Source organism: Protopterus annectens, chromosome 9.part0 (genome assembly GCF_019279795.1).
Source record: "Protopterus annectens isolate FY-2018-M chromosome 9.part0, PAN1.0, whole genome shotgun sequence".
Lineage (NCBI taxonomy): Eukaryota > Metazoa > Chordata > Ceratodontiformes > Protopteridae > Protopterus > Protopterus annectens.
The window spans coordinates 897733471-897758660 of NC_056743.1; the positions used below are offsets into that span (position 1 = coordinate 897733471).

The window sequence follows — 25190 nt, forward strand, 5'->3', positions numbered from 1 at the left end:
CTCCTAGATTGTAATAATCATTTCTGTTCCCACTGTCTGCTCCATATTATTGTTTTCCTGCATCTCTAGAACTCTGTTAGACTAGAAACCACTGCTTCTTACATTACATGTATTAATTTTCGTTCCTAAACTGACCATTCCATTGTGATATCAGAACAGTGCGTACTTTTCTAACAAGGATGTAGCCAAGCATACTCTTTATACTCTACTGAGTACATTTTTTTCTGAGAATCATATCAACATGGCTTTTTCAGCACATATTATGTCTACAATTGTCTAAATGATTGCCTTTAACAACAGGTGCAATATTTCTAATCTAAAACGCCTTTTTAATAGTTTTTTTTAGGGGAAACAGCTGAAAAAGTTACTTACATTTAGGGATGTCATTGTTCCTCTTTACTCAGCCCTCATTAGGTGAATCATTGAATGTAATGCCCATGTTCACATGTAGATATCTGTCCAGATACATGCAACAATTGGTATGACCACACAGATACTTTACTAAAAGGATTTAAGGCCTAAACAACATGTACTACAAGGACGGACTCAAAGCGTTGTCGCTGTACCTGATATCCTTCTGACTGCTAAGAGGTGACCTGTGTCTGGCTTACAAGGCATTCTTCAACCCAATATGGATGAATTTTCTGCAAATCAGCAATTTAAAAGGCATCAGAAGTATTCAGTCTAGGGATATAAACCTCTTCTGCAAAAGGTTTGGAGGAACAGGTATATCTCACAGAAGATACCCCCTGCTTTGGAACAGACTCTAAGTTCATCCCTGTCCATATTCAAGCACAACTTATATTTATGGATGGAAACCACAAAATTTACCCCAGGACTATCGCTGTACCACTAATGGACAGAGGCAGTTCCTAAATGCTTTATCCCATGCATGGGTTCTTAATATTATCTATTGTATGGTCCCAGTTATTTTCACTGGGAGTAATATATAATTATCAACCACAGGATGGTTGACAATCTCTAACCAAATGGAGGTGTTATTTTTAGTAGAAAAAAGGGATATTGGCTAGGCTTAAAAATGGCCTGCAAGGGCAGCTAGCCTAGTACTTACTTGTAAACCTATGAACACTTGCACTATAATCTGACTTACTTATTACTAAAGCTTACTAATCTCAGACAGTCTCACAGAAAACAGGCTTCCAACTCCCTCAAGCATCTCAAACAAGTGCTGTTAGTCTCTGCCTGAACATCTTTCCAGATCTACTTGGAGTATAAAAATACATGTGCAAGCATTTCTAAGCAAAGATCTTAAACTTTCTTGCATTTTTCTCATGCCTTGGAGCCATGCATATCTTTTGTCACTGCCACTCCCCCCGCATTCTAGATCTCCAACTTCCTATTACGTTTTAGCAACTGATATTTTTAATGGTACATTTTTTAGAAGCCCTACTATTACATTTTTTTGTGTTTTGTACATCTATCCTTGACTATGTTACGGCTTCTCTCCCCATTCTGCTCTGTGTATTCATCTGCTATAGCTCAATATGAAGCTCAAGGAAACCTAACTGCCCCCCCTCATGTAGGCTAATTTTTTATCACTATGTCCAGAAAGAATACTACCACTCCACCTTTCAACTGCTGCCAATATCATTCCTTCATTTCCACTCTCTAGCATTGTCAATACCCCCTCACTGGCCCTTTTTGGTATAGATTATGGAAACATTTCCTCTTCTCATTCTCTCAGCTTCTTGTATTTCTTTGCATTTTAGGCCAAGTTATGTATCTAAGTACTACTTCTCATGATCTCTATCACTGTCACAGGGTCCAAAAAGTAAGCCTCCTTGCAGTCACATGATCCTGTCGGTGAAAACATTGTATTTTTCCACAATGCCTTATGGTCTGCAGCAAAAAATACAGCCACATCAGTTGAGCTACTCTATAATAGTAGAGCAGAGCTGGTAAGCTTAAACCCTCATAGTATAAAGGCATCAGCAATTATTCCAGTGCAACTCCTGAGTGTTTTCCTTCCATACAGATATTGTAACTCCTTTTTTTGATACCACTGAGTAAGCTTACTTCTAAGGAAACTATAAAGGCCTGTCCTAAACATATGATCAGTGACACTACAAACACTTTTACAGCATGAACCTTAATTCTATTTCCATTAATCTTCATTTTTTATCTTCACTATTTCACTCTTCACCTCTTCCCATGTTTCTTGTAGTAATAAGGGGGCTGCAAGTCAACATGTCTAAGTATTTTTTTTAATTGTATGTCCACCAGGGAAGTTTCCATTGAAGCGTTAGACACACTCAAATACATTGTCCTTAAACCCAGACTGCCCAGGGGGACTGTAAGATTTTTTCCAATGTCTTTTCCAATATGGTGGGCTGAAATCTGCAAACATCAATATGACAAAATAGTTAATTCTTTTGATTTACCTGTTCAGAGTTTTTGACTCTTTGTTGGCACTGAAGCAAAATGGGATCTATCGGACCTGTAAGGTAACAATGAGCGCACACACAGGTCTGCCTGAAAATGTCAGAAACATGGACAGGGTGAATGCCGCCTTGAGAACTACAGACAAAATCAAGAGTGCTTCAAGACTGAGCACCTATGAGGCACTAAAACTTTCCTGGAAAAAATGGAAGGCCAGGAATTATTCAAACTAGTATATGCAGGTGGTATGGTTGAACCAGTGATACTTCTAGCAGTAGTTCATACAGTGCTGCATGTGAAGTATTAGGTTTGTTAATGTTAATTTTGATTATTTTTCTAGAAATGTAAATGTGCCTATATCACAAGTGATAAAGGTGTTAAAAAAATACAAAAAAAAGCAATGTAGATGTAAACAATCTGAAGGCCAGAGGGGCACTTTACGAATCTGTACTTGGGCATCAACCTTCTCACAGATGTGCACTAGGACCAAGATATTTTTCTTTGCAATCAGCAGAAAAGAACTGGTAGATTTTGGGGGTTGGGCATGTAACTTACATGGATGTCACAGTACATGCTGGTGTTAAGTGTGCATACCCCAGATGCGGACACTTCCAAGAAAAATGCTGAATCATGTCTAGCAGAAGGAATGAAAACAATCACATAACCTATCAAACAGTCCCCAGTGTTTTTTCTCAGGATGGTTGACTGGATTTCATCTCACAGTGCAACAACACACGGTACTGACTGACAGCTCACTATGCACTAACACAAATCAGTGAGTGAGTGAAACAAGGATGACTAGACAGCACAATAAGGGATATATGCAGAAATATAGAGAAGAAAGTGGGAGGAAACGAAAACCTCCAATCAGACTTCTACCTATGAAATGAAGTCATGACAACTGCTACTCCATTAAAATAAAAGCATAGGAATTAACTTAGAACACAATTGAAGAGAATACAGTGTACAGCTGGAAGGATAAAGTTGCTGAATATATTTTTGTCACTTAAGAAACTCGCTCTCTGGGCAAACCAATACACCACGAGCAGTAGCAGAATCAAAGCATTTGTATACAGAAAGGTGAAAGTGAACTGGAGGCGCAACAAAAACTGCCTTGGCAACAAGGGGAACAACAAAAAGACTTGACGCTTTTCACATGGTTGGTGAAGCATCCAGATCAGGTCAGAAAAAACAGTAACTATTTTTTAACATATGTGAACCAAGTTTTCAGCACCATCAGAGACAATGGAGTCTCATCACCATATGACACATTAGCAAAACTGTAACAAACCTATAAAAAATTACACTGCCACAAAACACAGACATTTCAAGATGCTTACAGGTACTGAAAAAAATTCTTAGAAAAAAGGCATTGTGTATCAGATTAGTAACTCTTACCCATTCCTCACATCTACAGCCAGAGCTCGAGGTTCTCGCAGCCCAGAGTTTACAAGCACAGTTCTGTAGGCTCCATTCAACTTGGATACTTCAATGGTATCCCTTCCCTTGTCACACCAGTAAAGATTACCACCAATCCAGTCCACTGCCAGTCCATCTGGGTTACTCAGACCAGTACGATGCAGAACCTAGAATCAACAGTCAAATAATTGGATCCCATTCAACTCGTCATCCTTCATATTGCTCTTTGAATTTTGGCAGACTCACAAAACAAACTAATGTAAAATTTCTTTAACAAAAAATGCTTCAACTAACTGAGAAAAATGCATCTCTCATGATTATTCTACACAAAATGCATATTAACTTAGTTTCTGCACAAATAAAATGTTAAATACTTACGTTAAAAATTATATGCAATATAAAATGCATTGTTATGTAAAAGTACAGTTGTGTACACTTAACATAAATGTAGATGTTCAAGTGTATTAACGGTTGCAGTCATTACATTTGGGTAATCTGCTGGCAGGCTGCCCTCAATCGGCCTGAATATCAAAGTCTTGGGTCCTGCGTCGGTTGCTGTTGCCTCTGCCATGACGTCAGGGGTATAAAATATGCAGCCGAAATTTTTTCCCCCATTAGCTGTTCTTAGTCTCTCTCTCTCTCTCTCTCTATATATATATATATATATATACACACACACACTTTATTCAGCTGTTCTTACTGTAACAGTCTTAGTTTGCTGTTCTGCATGCTATCTGTTCAGTTGCTCTTACTCTGCACTTATTACTGCTTGTTAGTAGCCTTCTAATTTACTGCCTTCTGCACTTGTTTTTAGTCATTTGTTAATTTAATTGCCTTTACTTAAACTGTATTTGCCGTAACATTGCTACACTGCAGAAAGTATTATAGCCTACACTGCATTTGAATTATATTTACTGCTGTTTTAGTTGCTTTTCTGTATAAAAAAAAATTTCTAAGCTTGTTTCCTGCCTTTCCTGTAACTAGTCTAGTCCAGATACAGACTTGCTGTATCCAGGACTGTTGGTAAGCTTCTGAGCCCCCCCAAGCCTTTCTGTGTTGGAGGGAAGCCTTCTAGCTTGTCAGTGGGAGTGGTAAGTACTAGGTAGCCTATCTACCACAAGAGGAGTAGTTCCTGTCCCAAAAATTGTAGCTTATTGACCGTTTGAGCAGTTTTTTCCATCTCTTTCAACTTTCTGGTTTAAAAGTCCACATTTGCACTTGTTTCCTGCCTTTCCTTTAACTAATCTTGTCCAGATACAGATTTGCTGCATCTAGGACTGTTTGTAAGCTTCTGAGCAGTGTCAAAGTCTGCTCTTCAAATTTTCCCTTAGATCTGCTAGTTCTCTCCTCTCCTGCACTTTTACTAGTTTGTTAGTTTAGCACTTTACCAGACTTCTTGTAGCAATTATTGTAGTACACAAAAGTTCTACCAGCACTAAATGTTCTACAAGGAAACAGCTCCAGTACTTATTAATGCCCACCCCTCCAGGCATGTCTAAAGGTCAGTTCCCTGTGCTTTCTCCTATTAACCTGGTGAACGTGGGCATCCTGAGGCAATGTAGCAACTGCCTCAAGTACAATGACAACCCTCTCCTCTTACTTATGAGATGCACTTATATATCCAAACTGGAAGCCATGCACTCTCCAGCCAAGACTGGAATAGCTGGTCAAGAGGAGAAGGTCAACACTTGCACCACACCACATAGCCCTCCAGAACACACACCAGTATTGCCTTCACATAAAAACACAAACCACAGACCCACCTTCGCAGAGGCTCTCAATAAAAATCTAACCAAACAGCAGAGACCTCCAAGGCAGAAACGCACTTGACCACCACAACACAACACTAATCACAAGACACATAACTCTCCTAAACAGTGTGCCACTCAAACAAAGCCCCTGAGGCAAAACAGCATGCCCAACACACTAGTCATAGGTGACTCGATAGTGAAGCACACGGATGTCCCACTCACTAGGTTGAATAAGGAGAAAGTAACAGTCAGCTGCCTGTCAGGCATCAGGATCTGCCACATAATGCAGGTACTCAGGTTCCTCAACAACAGGTACAAATATGACTCTGTCATTGTACATGTGGATGTGAATGACCTGAGACGTACCTCCCAGGACTACATGAAAAGAGACAAGGAGGAGCTCTCAGATTATGTAGCCCAGGCGGGTAAGACCCTAGCCCTGAGCAGCATCCTACCATCACCCAGAATGATACCACAGTACAAGCAGAAAATGATTGAATTCAACAACTGGCTAAGTTTCTGGTATCATTCTAGGGGATCCAGTATCTGTCTGCCTGGGATGACATGACTGACGGACCTCGATGCTTTGCCAGAGATGGCCTGCATCTGTCACCCCTGGGCTTCCGGATAGTGGCCAAGGCTTTTGCCACTCCTATAGTGCCTTTTTTAGGCAATGTTCCAAAGACCGAATTACCACCGTAACAGCTACAAACAAATGCAATCTGAGGGTCATACTGCTCTTCACTATAAGTCTAAATCTCAAAATGCATTTGCTCGAAGTACTCCTTAAAATGGAGAACATTGACATTTGTGCTGCAACAGACACCTGGTTCAAGGCAGCAGAAAGCACCCCTCCAATACCAGGCTACAACTCATTCCACACCTTTCAGCCCCAGAACTCGGACCGAAGATCCAAAGGTGGTGGTGTTTCCATATTCATAAAGGATGCGCACACCTCCAGACTGGTAGTCCAACATAATGCATCTGAGATGCTTCAGGTGCAGCTAACACTGGGTAAGACAGTGATTCGGGTCGTAGCCTGCTATAGGTCCCCAACTATATCCCAAGATTCACACTCCACATTCCTAAGCACCCTGGAGAATATTAGGGTCCAACCTAACACTCATACTGGGCGACTTTCAATTACCCCTCTATTAACTGGGAAAACTACTCATGTACCAATACACTTGCCCAACATTTTCTGGAATTCATTAATTCCAGTGCCCTGGACTAGCTCATTCTTAACCCCACTAGAGGTAGCAACACCCTTGGCCTGGTCATTACTAACATGGGCGACCGTTGCTCTACACCAATAGTCAACTCCTCCCTGGTTAGATCCGGTCACAAGCTAATCACCTTGGAAATCCACATCCCTCCCACCCCAACAAAGGAAACCACCATGAAAAACTTCTCCAAAGTTAACTTTGGGCTCCTAAAAACAGAAGTAGCTAACTTCACAGCAACCATGCAAATGGAGAATAGTTGCATGACTGCCAAATCATACACCAATGCACTGTACGAACAAACACGTGCACAAATGCATGGATCTTGCCATACCCAATAGAACTAAGACGCTCTCCTCAAACAAAGGAAGCAATCTGGTGGTCCCCTGCCATAAACAAACTCTACAACAGGAGGAGGAAACTGATGCGGAATAAGGTGAAGTCCCAAGACTGGAAAAACTCCCTTATCAGCCTCAACAAAAGGTTGAGATCCCTCATCAAATCCTCTAAAGCTAGCTATGAAAACAGAATTGCAGCAGATAGTAAAGATAACCACAAGGCCTTCTATAGTTATGTAAAGAATCTCCATGGCAATACCCAGATTTGCTCTGAGCTACTGCACAATGGTACCTCCTATACCGAGCCAACAGACACTGCAAATATACTGGTGGACAGATTCAGTGCTAACTTTACCCCCCCCCCCCCCCCCCCAGGACCAATCACAATTCCAGTAGATTGCCAGGCACCAAGTATTACTGCTGCACAATTTACAACAGCACTGTCCAAGGCCAAGAATACAGCTTCTATGGGACCTAACAGTATCCCTGACTGTGTTCTACATGAACTACAGAGTGAACTGGCTCCTCACCTGTGTGCCCTGTTCAATCACAGCCTCACCTCAGGCTTTGCCCTACCGAATGACGCACTGCTACAGTCATACCTCTCCACAAAGGAGGAGTGACTACAGACCTCGGGAACTATTGCCCCATTAGCCTGATATGCAAAGCTATGGACCACATCATCATGGACCTAATAAACAAGGATATAGGGACTCTCCAAACTCTGGATCCTACACAGTTTGGTTTTGTGATGGGGAGATCATGCCTACTCAACTTCTTTGAGTCAGTCACCAGAGCTGTGGATGAAGGTAAGGTGGTTCATACAGCCAAACTTGATCTGGCCAAGGCCTTTGATAACATTCTCTACTCAGGAATCATAGAAAAACTTACTAAGCTAGGCATCAACCCCTATATCACTAGGTGGGTTGCAAACTGGCTCACACACACAACCCACAGTGTGAAAGTAGCTGACTCCAAGTCAGACTGTCGACCAGTCATGAGTGGAGTCCCACAGGGTTCGGTCCTGGGTCCTCTCCTGTCTGGTATCTAATTCTCTGAAGTCCAGGCCAACACGAAGAGACTCTGGCTGACAAAGTTCGCAGATGATTGCAAGTTGGAAGCTATTATTAACTCCCCAAGTGATGCTGACATCCTACAGAAAGGCCTCAATGAGACCAATGACTGGTGTCAGAACCATGGCCTTAAGCTCAATGCCAAAAAATGTATCTTCATCCCCTTTGGAAAAAACCCAGTTCCTTGAATTACCACATTGATGGTAGTCCACTGAATTATAGACTGTATTATAACATATCTGGGAACACAGGCTGACAGCAACCTCTGTTTTGACCACCATGTTGCCACTGTGGTCAGAAAGTCCTTCTATGTAGCACATCTCATTACTAAGGGTTTTGCATCCAGGAAGAAAGAGGTCAGTGTCTCCCTCTACTCCTCCCTCATTAGGCCAATCATGGAGTACAATGCCCCATTTGGCATGTACCTCACTAGACACCTGCAACAACTGGAGAGGCCGCAAAAGTACCTCACAAAGAGGATCCTAGGCCTTAAACACTTGTCCTATATGGACAGACTAAAAAAACTCCAACTATTCTCTATCTCATATCGCCTACTTAGAGGCGATCTCTGCTTGACTTACAAAGCCATGTCTGACACAGCTCTGTTAGAAATGCTACATCTAAAGAAATCCCAATCCCTACGCACCATACACTCCAGAGACCTCAACCTCATTACGACAATCAACAGAGCATACAGGAGGGACAGGTTCATAACCCAGAGACTGCCCATGCTATGCAATAGACTTCCCACACATATCAAGCAGAGCACCTCACTGGCCCTCTTCAACAGAAATCTTGATGAGTGGATGGGAAATAGAAAATTCACCACAGGGATCACTCCAGTGGCTCTACTCAACAGAGGCACTAGGAACTAAGGTTGGGTGACACAATGTCAGCGTAATCCTATGGGCTAGGCTTGTAAAGGCTCCAGGGTCATTAGCCTAGTACACACCTATGAACCATGGGAAAGTTCTAGATTGTAGTCTGGACTGCTACAGCTGAACCAGTGGAGTATTTCTAATGGCCAAAACAGCAGAGGAAAACAAAGACCATGTGACATTTAATAAACTTTTCTGGACAAGGGTTTATGCACAAATTCCTAAATTCCTAGTTCAGAAAAAAAAAACTCATCCTTTAGTGGTACATTATTTAAATAGCATCACAATTTTCCAGTTCAGCTTAACAAAGGAAGGACTACACTCAGTAATACTTGAGAAAAAAGAAAAGTATCTTTTATTTATTGCTTTCCTTGACCAGGGTACTCTGACTGGCCCATGGTAGCCACTCTTCAGTACAGGCCTAAGGAGAAAAGCTCCAGTTACAAAATAGTCCGTTTTATACAACAGGCAGAAATGGAAAGCTTAAAGTTACAATATGAACATACAATAACTGAATGGCAGTTACACTAGAAAAAATCTTGTTTTAATGTAAGACACAGGTATTGGCTACTTCCAAGAATTTTAGATCTTAGATTATTGATATCAACTTGAACACTTATGACTTTTTTAGATAACGCTAAGTTAACTGAACCATTCTTTATCCTAATCCTATGTGTATAAGGTTATCAATATTAATCTGTGAAGATTATCCCTTTTTTCACTTCTATGGACTAGGCTCATAAAGGCTCCAGGCCCATTAGCCTAGTACACACCTATGAACCTATTGCATTCTGACTGCAAACATTTTCATACTGCATGTAGTCAAGCTTATTTTATGAGCAAGTGACATGCATACAAAAAAAATATCTTTTTTGTGGGGAGGCAAGAACCCTCCACCCCGTGATGGGGACTTCAACCTGTCTCCCCTCTTATTTTAGCATTCTCACTCTGAGGTTGCTGTACCAGGGAGAGAGAATGATCACTGGCCAACATTGTAACATCAGTTTTGCTCTTTCCTGAGATGCACCAATCTTGAGACACTCACAAATGAATAACTTGCAAACAGTGCATATTTTACTGCAGTGTGAGGTGAGAAATTTAACATGAACAACTGCCACCTAGAGTTATTGTGCTTAAATAGTTGTAATGTGAGCTCAGATGATCTGAGCAAACGACTGTAAACCATTAAAAAAGAGGATAAAATTCTTAACACAAGTTCAACATATGGAGGGTTCCCACAGCTGGGAACCTATCCATTTGTAGCTGTGCTCAAACATTTTTTCTGTACACAACCTCCTAGATTGTAATAATCATTTCTGTTCCCACGGTCTGCTCCATATTATTGTTTTCCTGCATCTCTAGAACTCTGTTAGACTAGAAACCACTGCTTCTTACATTACATGTATTCATTTTCGTTCCTAAACTGACCATTCCATTGTGATATCAGAACAGTGCGTACTTTTCTAACAAGGATGTAGCCAAGCATACTCTTTATACTCTACTGAGTACATTTTTTTCTGAGAATCATAACAACATGGCTTTTTTCAGCACATATTATGTCTACAATTGTCTAAATGATTGCCTTTAACAACAGGTGCAATATTTCTAATCTAAAAATGCCTTTTTAATAGTTTTTTTAGGGGAAACAGCTGAAAAAGTTACTTACATTTAGGGATGTCATTGTTCCTCTTTCTCAGCCCTCATTAGGTGAATCATTGAATGTAATGCCCATGTTCACATGTAGATATCTGCCCAGATACATGCAACAATTGGTATGACCACACAGATACTTTACTAAAAGGATTTAAGGCCTAAACAACATGTACTACAAGGACGGACTCAAAGCGTTGTCGCTGTACCTGATATCCTTCTGACTGCTAAGAGGTGACCTGTGTCTGGCTTACAAGGCATTCTTCAACCCAATATGGATGAATTTTCTGCACATCAGCAATTTAAAAGGCATCAGAAGTATTCAGTCTAGGGATATAAACCTCTTCTGCAAAAGGTTTGGAGGAACAGGTATATCTCACAGAAGATACCCCTGCTTTGGAACAGACTCTAAGTTCATCCCTGTCCATATTCAAGCACAACTTATATTTATGGATGGAAACCACAAAATTTACCCCAGGACTACCGCTGTACCACTAATGGACAGAGGCAGTTCCTAAATGCTTTATCCCATGCATGGGTTCTTAATATTATCTATTGTATGGTCCCAGTTATTTTCACTGGGAGTAATATATAATTATCAACCACAGGATGGCTGACAATCTCTAACCAAATGGAGGTGTTATTTTTAGTACAAAAAAGGGATAATGGCTAGGCTTAAAAATGGCCTGCAAGGGCAGCTAGCCTAGTACTTACTTATGAACCTATGAACACTTGCACTCAAGGGCGCCCGCAGGCAGGTGCAAGGGGGTGCACTTGCACCCCCCTGGAACTGGATAGCCGGCGGGAGATTAATTTTCTTTAAAAAAAAAAAAACAAAACTGTTTTCGACTTCTTTGTCTGTGTCAGTGGCATAGCTGGGGGGAGGGGCATAGGCGGGCAGCACTTTTGGGGCCATCACATTTAATTTAGTTTAATTTAAAAAAAGTTTTTTTTTTAAGGGCCTTCGTCTGTAAGAACGGCATGTACCATCACTGTTCTTCCGGTCCGGTCGCCCGCGCAATTTTAAATACAGCAGAGCGGCTTTATTGTCAACGAGTGTTCAGTTCGTTCATGAGAAGTTGTGTGTGTATGTGCGCGAGTACAAGACATGAAGATGAAGTCTGAAGTGGTCCAAAGAAGGCACTGCAATCTTTATTTTTTAAGGGATCCCGAATGAAGATGAGCCCTGCGATTAAAAAACATGGTTAGATTTTTTTTTTTACTTCTTCAGAAAACACTACTGGAAGTGGGAAGGTATGAGTAAGTTGGACAGAAATAGGGACAATGTTTGAAAATGTTTATTTTTATTTGCGTACTTTTTAGCTGTAGTATATTTTCTGCTTAGATCAGTCAAAATGTTCTACAAATTAAATACTTACATAGTTGAAGGTTTTGGTATCCTTTATAGTTTAAAGTGCCTTTTTGATTATGTGATTCTGACAGGAATGTATTATATGACATGTATGCCATTGAGGGAGAGGTAGGGAAGATATTAGGTCTGCTCAGTGTGTTTAATTAATGGGGATACTTTTATTCCTTTTATTTGTAAGCTTTGCGCCAAGGATCACCTATGACATTCCAGGTGATCCATACTTATTGTACACCAAGATAATTCTATTTCTCTTTTTGTGGTGTTGGAGATGAGTAGTTTCCCATTAATACAGTTACTGGTTGATTATCTTAGCTAACGTTACCCATAAGTATATAACTTTGATTCTGCTGTGATTCACAAGTTGGCTGAAGTTGGGACATAAGTTACACACTTGTTCTCCATTGTGGATAAAAATATGCTAGCTTATGGATTTCATTTTAGCCAGCAATTCATCATTACTATATTTTAACTATATTTAACAGTAATGTGTGAACTGATCATATATAAGAATCTAATTGACTGATACCTGTCCTGAGTTTCTAACTTGTTTTGAAGTTAAGTGAAGAGCAGTAAAGTGGCACGGGGTAATGTTTATTTTTTAAAGTGCAATTTGATGGGTTATTTTTCTCTTGCTGCCTGTACAAAGGGGTTTAATTGACCATTACTTTCTATTTGCCCTAATTAGGTACAAGGTAGGACAGAGGTATAACAGCTGGAACATTTTTATAACAGCTTCCATAGTATAATGTATCAAATCACACGCTCTAAAACCATCTGTTTCTATGAGCAGTGAGGCAGCATGACAGTTTTTTTTAAACCTAAGCATTTATTTTGTTTCATTTTGTTGACTGGGTAGATATCATTAAGCCTAAGGCATTTGAGAATAATAATAATGAAAAATACAGTGCTGCATTTTCTGGAATTCTGATGAATATTGTAGTGCATTTTAATATTTGATGATAATGAATTCAGTGCTGGACTTGCTTGGCTTGGCATATCACTTGGTTGTCTGCTTTCCCTCCCCCTTATTTTAAAAGTTAATTTCATACAATTTCTTTGTAACATACAAAAAATATGTAAGAGAATACTTAAGTGTATTTTTGATGTGATGCAACCTCATTCGAACAATTTTGAGAGCATTTTGTAGATGGAACTTTTTTCTGGGCTTAGTGGGTATTCATTCTTCCTGTTAAATTAGTATTCAGATTTCTTTAATATTTAAAGCTAATAACTAGAAAAGTTTATGCAAACCATCATTTCAAGGTAGGAGGATAATTACAGAAGCTGACAGTGGGTGGATACTTGTCTGTCTGTCCACCACATGGAATGGGAATGGGGAATGGGCAGGAGAATCCATGGAGCAGTACAATGAGACAGACCCCATCTCGAACTGTCAGCCTTCCGGCAAAATCATTGCTATTAGGCCCTCAGACTAAAGAGTTCAAGGCTAGGCAGTGCAATTAGCAGTAGTCATAGAGACAAAATTAGATAATTATAAAGAAGCCACTACAACATGTAATTTACAGCTGTTACCAGTTTGTTCTAACAGGCCACAAGGATGCAGGAAATGATCCCCATCCATGTGATGCAGAGCCCATCCCTAACCCTATTTAAGTCTAACCTTGACCAATGAACGGGAAATGGAGAAACTTAGTAACTAGCATACCCCTCCTAATAAACACCCATGTTATATAGGGGCACAACTGGGTTGGATTGCACAGCTAGGCTTATAAAGACCCTGGTGGTCGTTAGCCTAGTATATGACTATGAGCCTATGAAGTAAGATGCCAGAGCCCAGAAGGGCACTGGTGCAGGTTCTTATAAACAGGAAGAATAGCTGAAACACATACAGTAGGTAGGGCAGTAGCAATCCCTGATGTATATCTTGGGAACAGATTATCTACCTCCAAGTCACTATCGTCTCCGTTTCTCTGACTACAAGGTGGCCATCTTAAATTCAAATTCATCCTTGTCCACCTGATCAAATTTATGATTTGCATGCCTCTGCCCTCGTCAAATCTGATTTCTTTCAGAACCAAAATAACATTTCAAGAGAACTGAACAAGCCGAAAGGACCTTTATTCAGCCGTGTGTGTGTCTTTGTAAGTAAGAGGGAGGTGGGAGTGTGTGTAGGGGGAGGGTTCATTCCTCGCAATTATCCAGATTTTTGCCTCATATTTTCATTTATTTGTTTCTCATAAAATTGTGTTTTACTGGCAAATCATTGAGGACTGAAGTCAGAAAATAATACCAGACATTTGAGCTTTAGACTTCATATCCTTCAGAAAATGTATACTAATGCAAAACTTGTTGTTCTGTCCACTTTCCAAGGAAGTAGGGGGTTGTATATGTCATACCTCTCAACTGTACAGATTTTCACAGAATGTCCAGATTTTAGCCTTATATTTTTGGTCTGTTCCAAATAAAAATGTTGTTTTTGTTTTTTGACAAATCACTGAGTTGAACTAAGGATTACAGTCATTAAATAATGACATGCATTTCAGTTTCAGACTTCATATCATTCAGAAAATGCATTCTAACACAAATTCTGTTTTTCTAGCAATTTTCTAAATGTGTCCATAGTTTTGGGCCTTTGTCTCCAACATCACAACCGGCTTTGTATAGATTTCTTGTGTTAGGACATTGAGAGGTATGGTGGGTATGTGTGCCTGTATGTATGCATTATGCATGTAGTTTCAGGCTTCCTCCCCTGCTAGCATCAAGGTGAGTCTAGTGAGTTAGCTTCCAGATATTTCTGTTAGTGGTCCTAGACTTTCTTCAACAGGTTCCTTTCAGGTCCCATTTTCTTGCTGACAGCAAGTTTGGCCCTGAAACTGCTGCCTTTGACACTCTCCCTGGTGGCAGTAACCATCAGTGTTATCAAGACCAGACTGATCAGGGGTCACACTGGCATCGGAATTGAGAATCCACTCTTTAAATGTTAATGTAGAGTTTGCCCTGATAAGAAACATTGTTTGGTGATTTTGGGTATAAGAGCCCTATGAGAATGTTACTGACTGTGGCGATCAATTGTTTACGTCTTCATCTTCCGCATTCGCGCGCGGAATTTGAATTTCAGATGGGCGCCAGCAGAGATGTTGTGTTGTGTCCAGAAATAGGGTATTGCCGTTAGAATCAGAGCAAGCAAGCCATTTCAGGAGCAGAGAAGGATTCCACAAAGGTAGGAGCAATGAGTTTTCCAGCTGTGGCACTTAGAGACCTTCCTTCATAGCTTTGCGCCACAGAGAGGTAAGCGATGTTATCTGCTTTAACATTGTTAATTGGCCTCGGCAAGCCACTTCCCTTTTCCTTGTGCCGGCAGTAGTTTGAACACTGAAATGTGGACACTAGCTTAAAGTCTTCTTAAGAAGGCTGGGTAGGCTCAAGTTTTTACCTTGGTCAAAGCTAACACCAGAAGGATAGAGTGTATTTCTGTACAACGCATATTAATTAACTGCCAAAGTAAATTTCTCAGTGATGTAGCTTTTGTGTATAGATTCTACTAGTTCTGTATGCTTAGAAGTTTGCGTGCTTTATAGTTGCTTTCCTCAGAGCCACTTTTTGAATTGTCGATCATAGGTTGTTAGTCTTCCTGGTGACAGCAATGGCATTGAAAAATACTTATTTTTTAAAATGATAAAAAAAGCAATCGACTTTGTGAAAGTTGCACATATCCTTTCCAGATTGATCAGTCACACCAGAAACGTGAATTTCTTGAGATGTAGACTAAAGTCTTTTAAGTTTAAAATAACTTCATTGCAACTTTTTTAAGGGCTAACATTATATGAATTTAGGAATGTAGTTTACTTTGTGATTAAATTTGTGCTGAGTAATTGGAACATTGATTTGCTATGATTTTTTTCCATCCTGCCATGATGTAATTATTACTTGTCTGGCTGTTTAAAAACAGGTGTCTCTGTGTTATATTAATCACTACAGTGTAGGATAGTGTAGTTATGCATACTGTAGTGGCCATTAAAATATAATGTAGTTATGAGTACTGTAATGGCCTTTGCTATGCAATGTAGTTATAAGTGCAGCCATATAGAACTATTATAGTGAATACGAAAGAGTATCCAATGTTTCAGGAAAACTAATACTGTAAAAGGAGATCTGTAAACCCGTTAGTATGGCAACAGAGTACAGAATCTGTGAAGCCATTGTATAAAAGAAGCATTGCATTGAGGTGTGGTAGTGCGGGTTAATGAAATGGGTTTGCAATGAGACTAGCAAAATAAGATCTTTAAAACTGAGAAGTCTTAGTATGTCTGAAAGATGTAGTTGATCATGTGCTAGAGAAAGGCTTTTAGCTCTTGTGCATCATATAGAGAAGCAGATAATACAGTGGAAGATGCACTCTCACTGGACTGGTTTCTTGAATTTTTACTCTGCTGAAAGTCTGGTGAAATTCATGACACAAAGTAGTTGTACACATGGGGGACACTAAAGATCAGCGCTCAGCTATCCCTGTGAAGTAGCGTCTTTTGCTGCAGTACAGTTCTAGAGGGGAATGCTAATCTGAGTATGGTTCTTGAGAGATGCTGTTCTTTGGCACAGTTCTGGATGAAACTCATAGCATCTAGAAATTCTTAGACATTTCCTTTGCACAGTCTTGAAGATATACTACACTGAAGACTGAATGGGAATATGATGCATTAGCTAAGTCTGAGGTTTTAAAGATGTGTACTGAGATGATAAGGTGAGATGTTAATTACTTACTTTGGTAGAAGGAAATAAATATAGAAACCATAACAGGATAAAACTGAGTGCAAACAAAACTAGTGAGGATGCAATATAAAATTAAAGGCAAAAAACTTTGTTCTTCATTGTCAGTGTTACATCTTTAATGTATTTGAGTGTGTTTTTTTGTAGAAAGAGAGAAATATGAAATTTATATGTAGATGTTTTGTCATTCTTAATAGTTAGAAGTATGTGTTAATTGAGTGTTGTACTTTGCTATGTCCATGGAGTTTAAAACAAAAAAGATAACAATGGTTGCATGATGAGCAGACTGTATCTTTAGCCATTCAATGTTTTGTGGTTTTCTGTTTAACTGCTTGGTAGGAGTATCCTTTATGTGATATATTTTATTTTTTTACCTCTGATTCTTTAACCATTTGTTGGAAGAAAAAGACAGATTGAAGTGCTAGAGTGTTTCTGCTTATAAAGGGCCTAGCTAGTTATAACTTGGTACAGATTGTAGGTATGACACTCCATACCTTATGCCAAAGTGATGTTTAACTTGAGCCATGACCGCAAGTGTTTGCGAGCTCAAGTAGTTATAGATGTTTAGCAGTGTCACATGCAAAACTGGTGCGGTAGGTCAGAATAAAAGGTTAGTTCAGTGCACTTTATTTTATATTAAATTCTATATTGTGATTCCTTCATACAATTTGACTTAACATTTCCTAGTTGTTAAAAAGTCTGTGAATTCTGCTATTGATTTATATATTTTTGATTTATAATTCTTTACTTTTAATTGTTTTGTCACTGAAAATGCATCCTTTAAATGTGTATCATTGATTGATTTGCTGAAGTATTACATATCTTGTCCAATGTACTAAATGCTTTGTGTATATTAAGGTACAGTACATTATAACTTTGGAGACTTGTGTTCCTCATGTAAGAAGACGGGTTTGCTTACTACTGTTGGCAATAAATTTGGACTTGCTGAGGATGGTTTTACTTGTGCAGTTGGTACAACTTGGCAAACTCTTACGTATTTTAATTACTAGGCTGATGATAAATCATGTTTAGCAAAGTGCAAGTAGCACACATTAAGGAAAGGAAGTACCCTCTACTAGTACAGATCACTTGACCTGTATCAAACCTGATGCTACAGATGACACACTTGTAATTCAGGATTCTCAGCAGACTGAGGATTCAAAGGGCAACTAGAAGAGAATTGTATCCTTGCAAGCAAGTGATGTAGGTGGTAAAAATGGTGAGGTTGATAAGACTAACTGTAATGAAGATTATGCTTTTATAGAATTGGAATATCAAACAGTGCTGAATAAATGGTGAAAAATTAGTTGGGTAAGAAATGATTTATTAGTAACTGGAGATTAAATTATTGAAGGAACTAATACCCACATTTACAGAGTGCTTAAAGAACATTGAATAGTGTTATGACAGCAAAAATATAGGATGTGAGAGTAAGGCATTAGGAATGAGTTTCAAGGGAAGAGAAATTTACTGTTGCTCGTACTAAGTGCAATTAACTGTTTTGTTTAGCTAATGGTAGTCACTGTTTGCGCTGTAGAATTTGAAAACAGTGTTAGTACCATAATTGCCTTTGGTGCAGAAGGCTGTAGATGCTACTCCCACACCAAGCAGATGAAGTGCTAGCATTGCATGCCCTTTCAGTTGCTGAGTATTTGATGCATTTTAAGGGGGAAATGGTAGTTCTTCACTATGTGTGCCCTCCTTTGTATGAGATGCCTATGAACGTGTTGGTTTGTCAGTCATTCCCTATTGCAATATTAAGAGCTTACCATTTTTTTAATATAATATAGGCAATTTATTTTTCAAGGGCAGCAGGCAGTGAATTTGTAGATAAAACACTGAATATAAAGTTATTTTCTAGCAACAACCTCTTCACTGGTTTCAGATCTTTTTAATGTGGAATTATTCAGATGAGTTTTACTTCTGCAAAGATTCTGCATATTGATTGATATTGGTGGATTGTATGACAGAAGTTTGAGTAGAGTGGCCCTTTATGGTTGAAATGTTCTGAATTGGGCAGGTTGTCATTATTGGTTCATATGATTTGTTTCATTGCTTAAAGGAAAAATGTTCAGAACTATAAATTTAAAACACACTCTAGCAAGTGGTGCTGTATTATACAAGGGATATAATTCAATTATTATATAGTATAATTAATGCAGTCAGGAAGGTGAGTCAAATAATTTTTGCATGGTTCTAGAAATGTGTGCAAGGAGTCTATGATTTGAAAACAGCCCAAAGGTAAACTTACCCTGCCACTGGCCAGATGCATTTTCTTTAAATGCGGGTTTCAATGCTGTTTCGGTGAGTGTGGGTTTCAAAGGTAGATAAGTTTTAATGCTAAGTCTCTTTTCATTGTAAGACTATTGCTTTGTTTAGGTTTAGTAAATGTCTATCAGTATTTGTGCTATAAAATTTGAAATAAAAGTTGTAAATGAAATCCAAATTTCTGTAATCATTGTAGAAATAAAGCATAAAACAGTATGCACACTGGGAGATTTGAACAGTGTCTATGACAAATGGGGAAAAATAGCCAAGTATTGGGACACTTGAATGGCTGCGTGGGCAGGGGTGGGGGTGGGGCCGAGTGGGCGTGGCAGCAGAGGGGGTGGGCCGTGTGGGCGGGGCTTGGGTTTGCACCCCCCCCCCTGCAAAAAATCCTGCGGGCTCCCTTGCTTGCACTATAATCTGATTTACCTATTACTAAAGCTTACTAATCTCAGACAGTCTCACAGAAAACAGGCTTCCAACTCCCTCAAGCATCTCAAACAAGTGCTGTTAGTCTCTGCCTGAACATCTTTCCAGATCTACTTGGAGTATAAAAATACATGTGCAAGCATTTCTAAGCAAAGATCTTAAACTTTCTTGCGTTTTTCTCATGCCTTGGAGCCATGCATATCTTTTGTCACTGCCACTCCCCCCGCATTCTAGATCTCCAACTTCCTATTACGTTTTAGCAACTGATATTTTTAATGGTACATTTTTTTAGAAGCCCCACTATTACATTTTTTTGTGTTTTGTACATCTATCCTTGACTATGTTAAGGCTTCTCCCCCCCTTCTGCTCTGTGTATTCATCTGCTATAGCTCAATATGAAGCTCAAGGAAACCTAACTGGCCCCCCTCATGTAGGCTAATTTTTTATCACTATGTCCAGAAAGAATACTACCACTCCACCTTTCAACTGCTGCCCCCCCTCATGTAGGCTAATTTTTTATCACTATGTCCAGAAAGAATACTACCACTCCACCTTTCAACTGCTGCCAATATCATTCCTTCATTTCCACTCTAGCATTGTCAATACCCCCTCACTGACCCTTTTTGGTATAGATTCTGGAAACATTTCCTCTCCTCATTCTCTCAGCTTCTTGTATTTCTTTGCATTTTAGGCCAAGTTATGTATCTAAGTACTACTTCTCGTGATCTCTATCACTGTCACAGGGTCCAAAAAGTAAGCCTCCTTGCAGTCACATGATCCTGTCGGTGATAACATTGTATTTTTCCACGATGCCTTACAGTCTGCAGCAAAAAATACAGCCACATCAGTTGAGCTACTCTATAATAGTAGAGCAAAGCTGGTAAGCTTAAACCCTCATAGTATAAAGGCATCAGCAATTATTCCAATGCAACTCCTGAGTGTTTTCCTTCCATACAGATATTGTAACTCCTTTTTTGATACAATTGAGTAAGCTTACTTCTAAGGAAACTATAAAGGCCTGTCCTAAACATATGATCAGTGACACTACAAACACTTTTACAGCATGAACCTTAATTCTATTTCCATTAATCTTCATTTTTTATCTTCACTATTTCACTCTTCACCTCTTCCCATGTTTCTTGTAGTAATAAGGGGGCTGCAAGTCAACATGTCTAAGTATTTTTTTTAATTGTATGTCCACCAGGGAAGTTTGTATTGAAGCGTTAGACACACTCAAATACATTGTCCTTAAACCCAGACTGCCGAGGGGGACTGTAAGATTTTTTCCAATGTCTTTTCCAATATGGAGGGCTGAAATCTGCAAACATCAATATGACAAAATAGTTCATTCTTTTGATTTACCTGTTCAGAGTTTTTGACTCTTTGTTGGCACTGAAGCAAAATGGGATCTATCGGACCTGTAAGGTAACAATGAGCGCACACACAGGTCTGCCTGAAAATGTCAGAAACATGGACAGGGTGAATGCCGCCTTGAGAACTACAGACAAAATCAAGAGTGCTTCAAGACTGAGCACCTATGAGGCACTAAAACTTTCCTGGAAAAAATGGAAGGCCAGGAATTATTCAAACTAGTATATGCAGGTGGTATGGTTGAACCAGTGATACTTCTAGCAGTAGTTCATACAGTGCTGCATGTGAAGTACTAGGTTTGTTAATGTTAATTTTGATTACTTTTCTAGAAATGTAAATGTGCCTATATCACAAGTGATAAAGGTGTTAAAAAAATACAAAAAAAAGCAATGTAGATGTAAACAATCTGAAGGCCAGAGGGGCACTTTACGGATCTGTACTTGGGCATCAACCTTCTCACAGATGTGCACCAGGACCAAGATATTTTTCTTTGCAATCAGCAGAAAAGAACTGGTAGATTTTGGGGGTTGGGCATGCTTACATGGATGTCACAGTACATGCTGGTGTTAAGTGTGCATACCCCAGATGCGGACACTTCCAAGAAAAATGCTGAATCATGTCTAGCAGACGGAATGAAAACAATCACATAACCTATCAAACAGTCCCCGGTGTTTTTTCTCAGGATGGTTGACTGGATTTCATCTCACAGTGCAATAACACACGGTACTGACTGACAGCTCACTATGCACTAACACAAATCAGTGAGTGAGTGAGTGAAACAAGGATGACTAGACAGCACAATAAGGGATATATGCAGAAATATAGAGAAGAAAGTGGGAGAAAACGAAAACCTCCAATCAGTCTTCTACCTATGAAATGAAGTCATGACAACTGCTACTCCATTAAAATAAAAGCATAGGAATTAACTTAGAACACAACTGAAGAGAATACAGTGTACAGCTGGAAGGATAAACTTGCTGAATATATTTTTGTCACTTAAGAAACTCGCTCTCTGGGCAAACCAATACACCACGAGCAGTAGCAGAATCAAAGCAATTGTATACAGAAAGGTGAAAGTGAACTGGAGGCGCAACAAAAACTGCCTTGGCAACAAGGGGAACAACAAAAAGACTTGACACTTTTCACATGGTTGGTGAAGCATCCAGACCAGGTCAGAAAAAACAGTAACTATTTTTTAACATATGTGAACCAAGTTTTCAGCACCATCAGAGACAATGGAGTCTCATCACCATATGACACATTAGCAAAACTGTAACAAACCTATAAAAAATTACACTGTGCTACAAAACACAGACATTTCAAGATGCTTACAGGTACTGAAAAAAATTCTTAGAAAAAAGGCATTGTGTATCAGATTAGTAACTCTTACCCATTCCTCACATCTACAGCCAGAGCTCGAGGTTCTCGCAGCCCAGAGTTTACAAGCACAGTTCTATAGGCTCCATTCAACTTGGATACTTCAATGGTATCCCTTCCCTTGTCACACCAGTAAAGATTACCACCAATCCAGTCCACTGCCAGTCCATCTGGGTTACTCAGACCAGTACGATGCAGAACCTAGAATCAACAGTCAAATAATTGGATCCCATTCAACTTGTCATCCTTCATATTGCTCTCTGAATTTTGGCAGACTCACAAAACAAACTAGTGTAAAATTTCTTTAACAAAAAATGCTTCAACTAACTGAGAAAAATGCATCTCTCATGATTATTCTACACAAAATGCATATTAACTTAGTTTCTGCACAAATAAAATGTTAAATACTTACGTTAAAAATTATATGCAATATAAAATGCATTGTTATGTAAAAGTACAGTTGTGTACACTTAACATAAATGTAGATGTTCAAGTGTATTAACGGTTGCAGTCATTACATTTGGGTAATCTGCTGGCAGGCTGCCCTCAATCGGCCTGAATATCAAAGTCTTGGGTCCTGCGTCGGTTGCTGTTGCCTCTGCCATGACGTCAGGGGTATAAAATATGCAGCCGATGCCATTTTATTCAGTTTTTCTTGCCCCAGATGTCAGGTGCCCCCCCAAATGGGGAGCAAAAAAAAAAAAAAAAAAAAAAAATATATATATATATATATATATATATATATATATAAACAGCAAGATATATATATATATATATATATATATATATATATATATATATATATATATATATATATATGGGTCTACTTTCATAGACCAAACGTACGAATCACCGACACACATTTTCCCCACCCCAAACAACCGACAACACACCACACCGACAACTCAACATACCGAACACCAAAACACCGACACAAAAGCGCCAAATACACATTGCACACAACAACATATCCACTAACCTTAACCTAAACCCTAACCCTAACGTCCGACACTACCGCACTTACCCAACCCGCACCTAACCTAACTCACTTACACCCCTAAACCCCAACACCACTATCGCACTCACCTACCTGCACCTAACCTAACTCACTTAACACACCCTAAAACATTCAGCCCATCACTATCGCACTCACTCCACCGCATTCTAACCCTAACACATAACACTACCCTACACAGCTCGTCACTTCCACACTTACCTCACGGAACCCTTAGTCCGACACCACCGCACACTCACATTTTCCACACACTATCCTAAAATCCCTCAGTATGTACACTTACCTGTCCGCTCCCCAATACTACATCTGTCACTTTAGCACACTTACCGTGCTGCTCTGCGCTGCCGTTGTCGGTCTCACAGCCGTCGGGATATCGCGTTTTCAGTAACCTACCTGTTCGGTCGTTCCGTCTCGGTCTTCCGGGTGTCGGTATAGTGGCGCTTCGGTCTATGAAAGTAGACCCATATATATATATATATATATATATATATATATATATATATATATATGTAAATGCAATTTTAGCAACATAAACTTGACCTTCATCTAAAAGCAAATACACCACAAAAGCTTTAGAATATAGTGAAGGAAAGAGAAGTTCTAGAAAAAAGGGGGATGGCGGGTGGGTAACCCGGACTGCAACAGTGAATACACTCGAACATCTACATTTATGGTAAGTGTACACTACTGTACTATGTTCTTTGTGTTTCACTGTTGCAGTCATTACATTTGGGTAGAATCCCAAAGCTATGGATGGGAGGATGGAAATAAATAGCATTATGAGCGGCTTTAAGGCCCTGAAGAACTGCAGTGGCAAAGCCTGCCCTGGACTTAGAGAAGAGAGGCAAATGATAATGCTTTGTAAAAGTATGAACAGAGCTCCAAGTAGCAGCTTCTAGAATGTCTTTGGTTGGAACTCCTCTGAGAAAGGCTGCTGAGGTAGAGGCAGCCCTGGTGGAATGTGACCTGATTCCCTTGGGCACCGGTTTACCATGATGCAAGTAGCAGAAACGAATGCAGTGGCTTATCCACTTAGAAATAGTCTGCTTTTAAATAGCCTTCCCCTCTGATCCTGCAGCAAATGCCACCAGTAGTTGCTCAGACTTTCTTAGAGATTTGGTCCTGTTTAAGTAGAATCTTAGTTGTCTGTGTACATCCAAGGAATGCAGAATCCGCTCCCCCTTGTTCTGCGGATTTGGGTAAAATGTTGGTAGGTGAATAGCTTGGTTAAGAGCCACGCAGGATACCACCTTAGGCATAAAGGAAGGATTGGTCCTGAGGGACACCCTGTCCAGGTAAAATGTAACAAAAGGCTCCACAGCCATGAGGGCCTGTAGTTCTGAAACCCTTCTTGCTGAAGTGACTGCCAAAAGGAAATCTGTTTTCCAAGATAAAAACTTTATATCCGCAGTAGCTGCTGGTTCAAAAGGAGGCAGGGTGAGTTTTTCCAGCACAAAATTGAGGTCCCATGCAGGAGTTGGTGATCTTCTGGGAGGCCTTAAAATTTTGGCCCCTCTAAGATACTGTTTTAGCAGAGGATGAGAAAAGATGGGAGGATCCGTGTTGTAATGAGCCAAGATGGCAGAGGCATGGATTTTTATTGAAGAAAAAGATAGGCCCTCGTCAAGCATCTCAGTCAAGTATTGTAAAATCTGAGGAATATTTGGTTTTGCTGTGTCCGTTCCTTGTGCATGGTTCCAAGCACAGAATCTCTTCAATTTATCAGCATAAGATTTTCTAGTACTAGGTCTTCTGGCTTCCAAAATGACATCCATCACAGATTTACCGAGAGGTGTTGTTTGAATAATTACAAAATCAGCCATGCTGCTAGGTTCAGAGTTTAGAGAAGAGTGTGCAGAATTTGATTGCTCTGCTGAGACAGTAGATGAGGTATTTGAGGC

The 25190-nt window shown here is 39.7% G+C and overlaps 1 protein-coding gene across 1 annotated transcript in view; it reads right to left on the minus strand.

The window, feature by feature from the left end:
* The window catches only part of LRP1 (LDL receptor related protein 1), a 2772300-nt gene that overhangs the window by 631760 nt on the left and 2115350 nt on the right, over positions 1–25190 (minus strand). The window contains exon 59 of the mRNA XM_044083629.1: positions 22288–22475. Coding sequence (XP_043939564.1) covers positions 22288–22475 — 188 coding nt within the window. The remainder of the gene's footprint in view (positions 1–22287; positions 22476–25190) is intronic.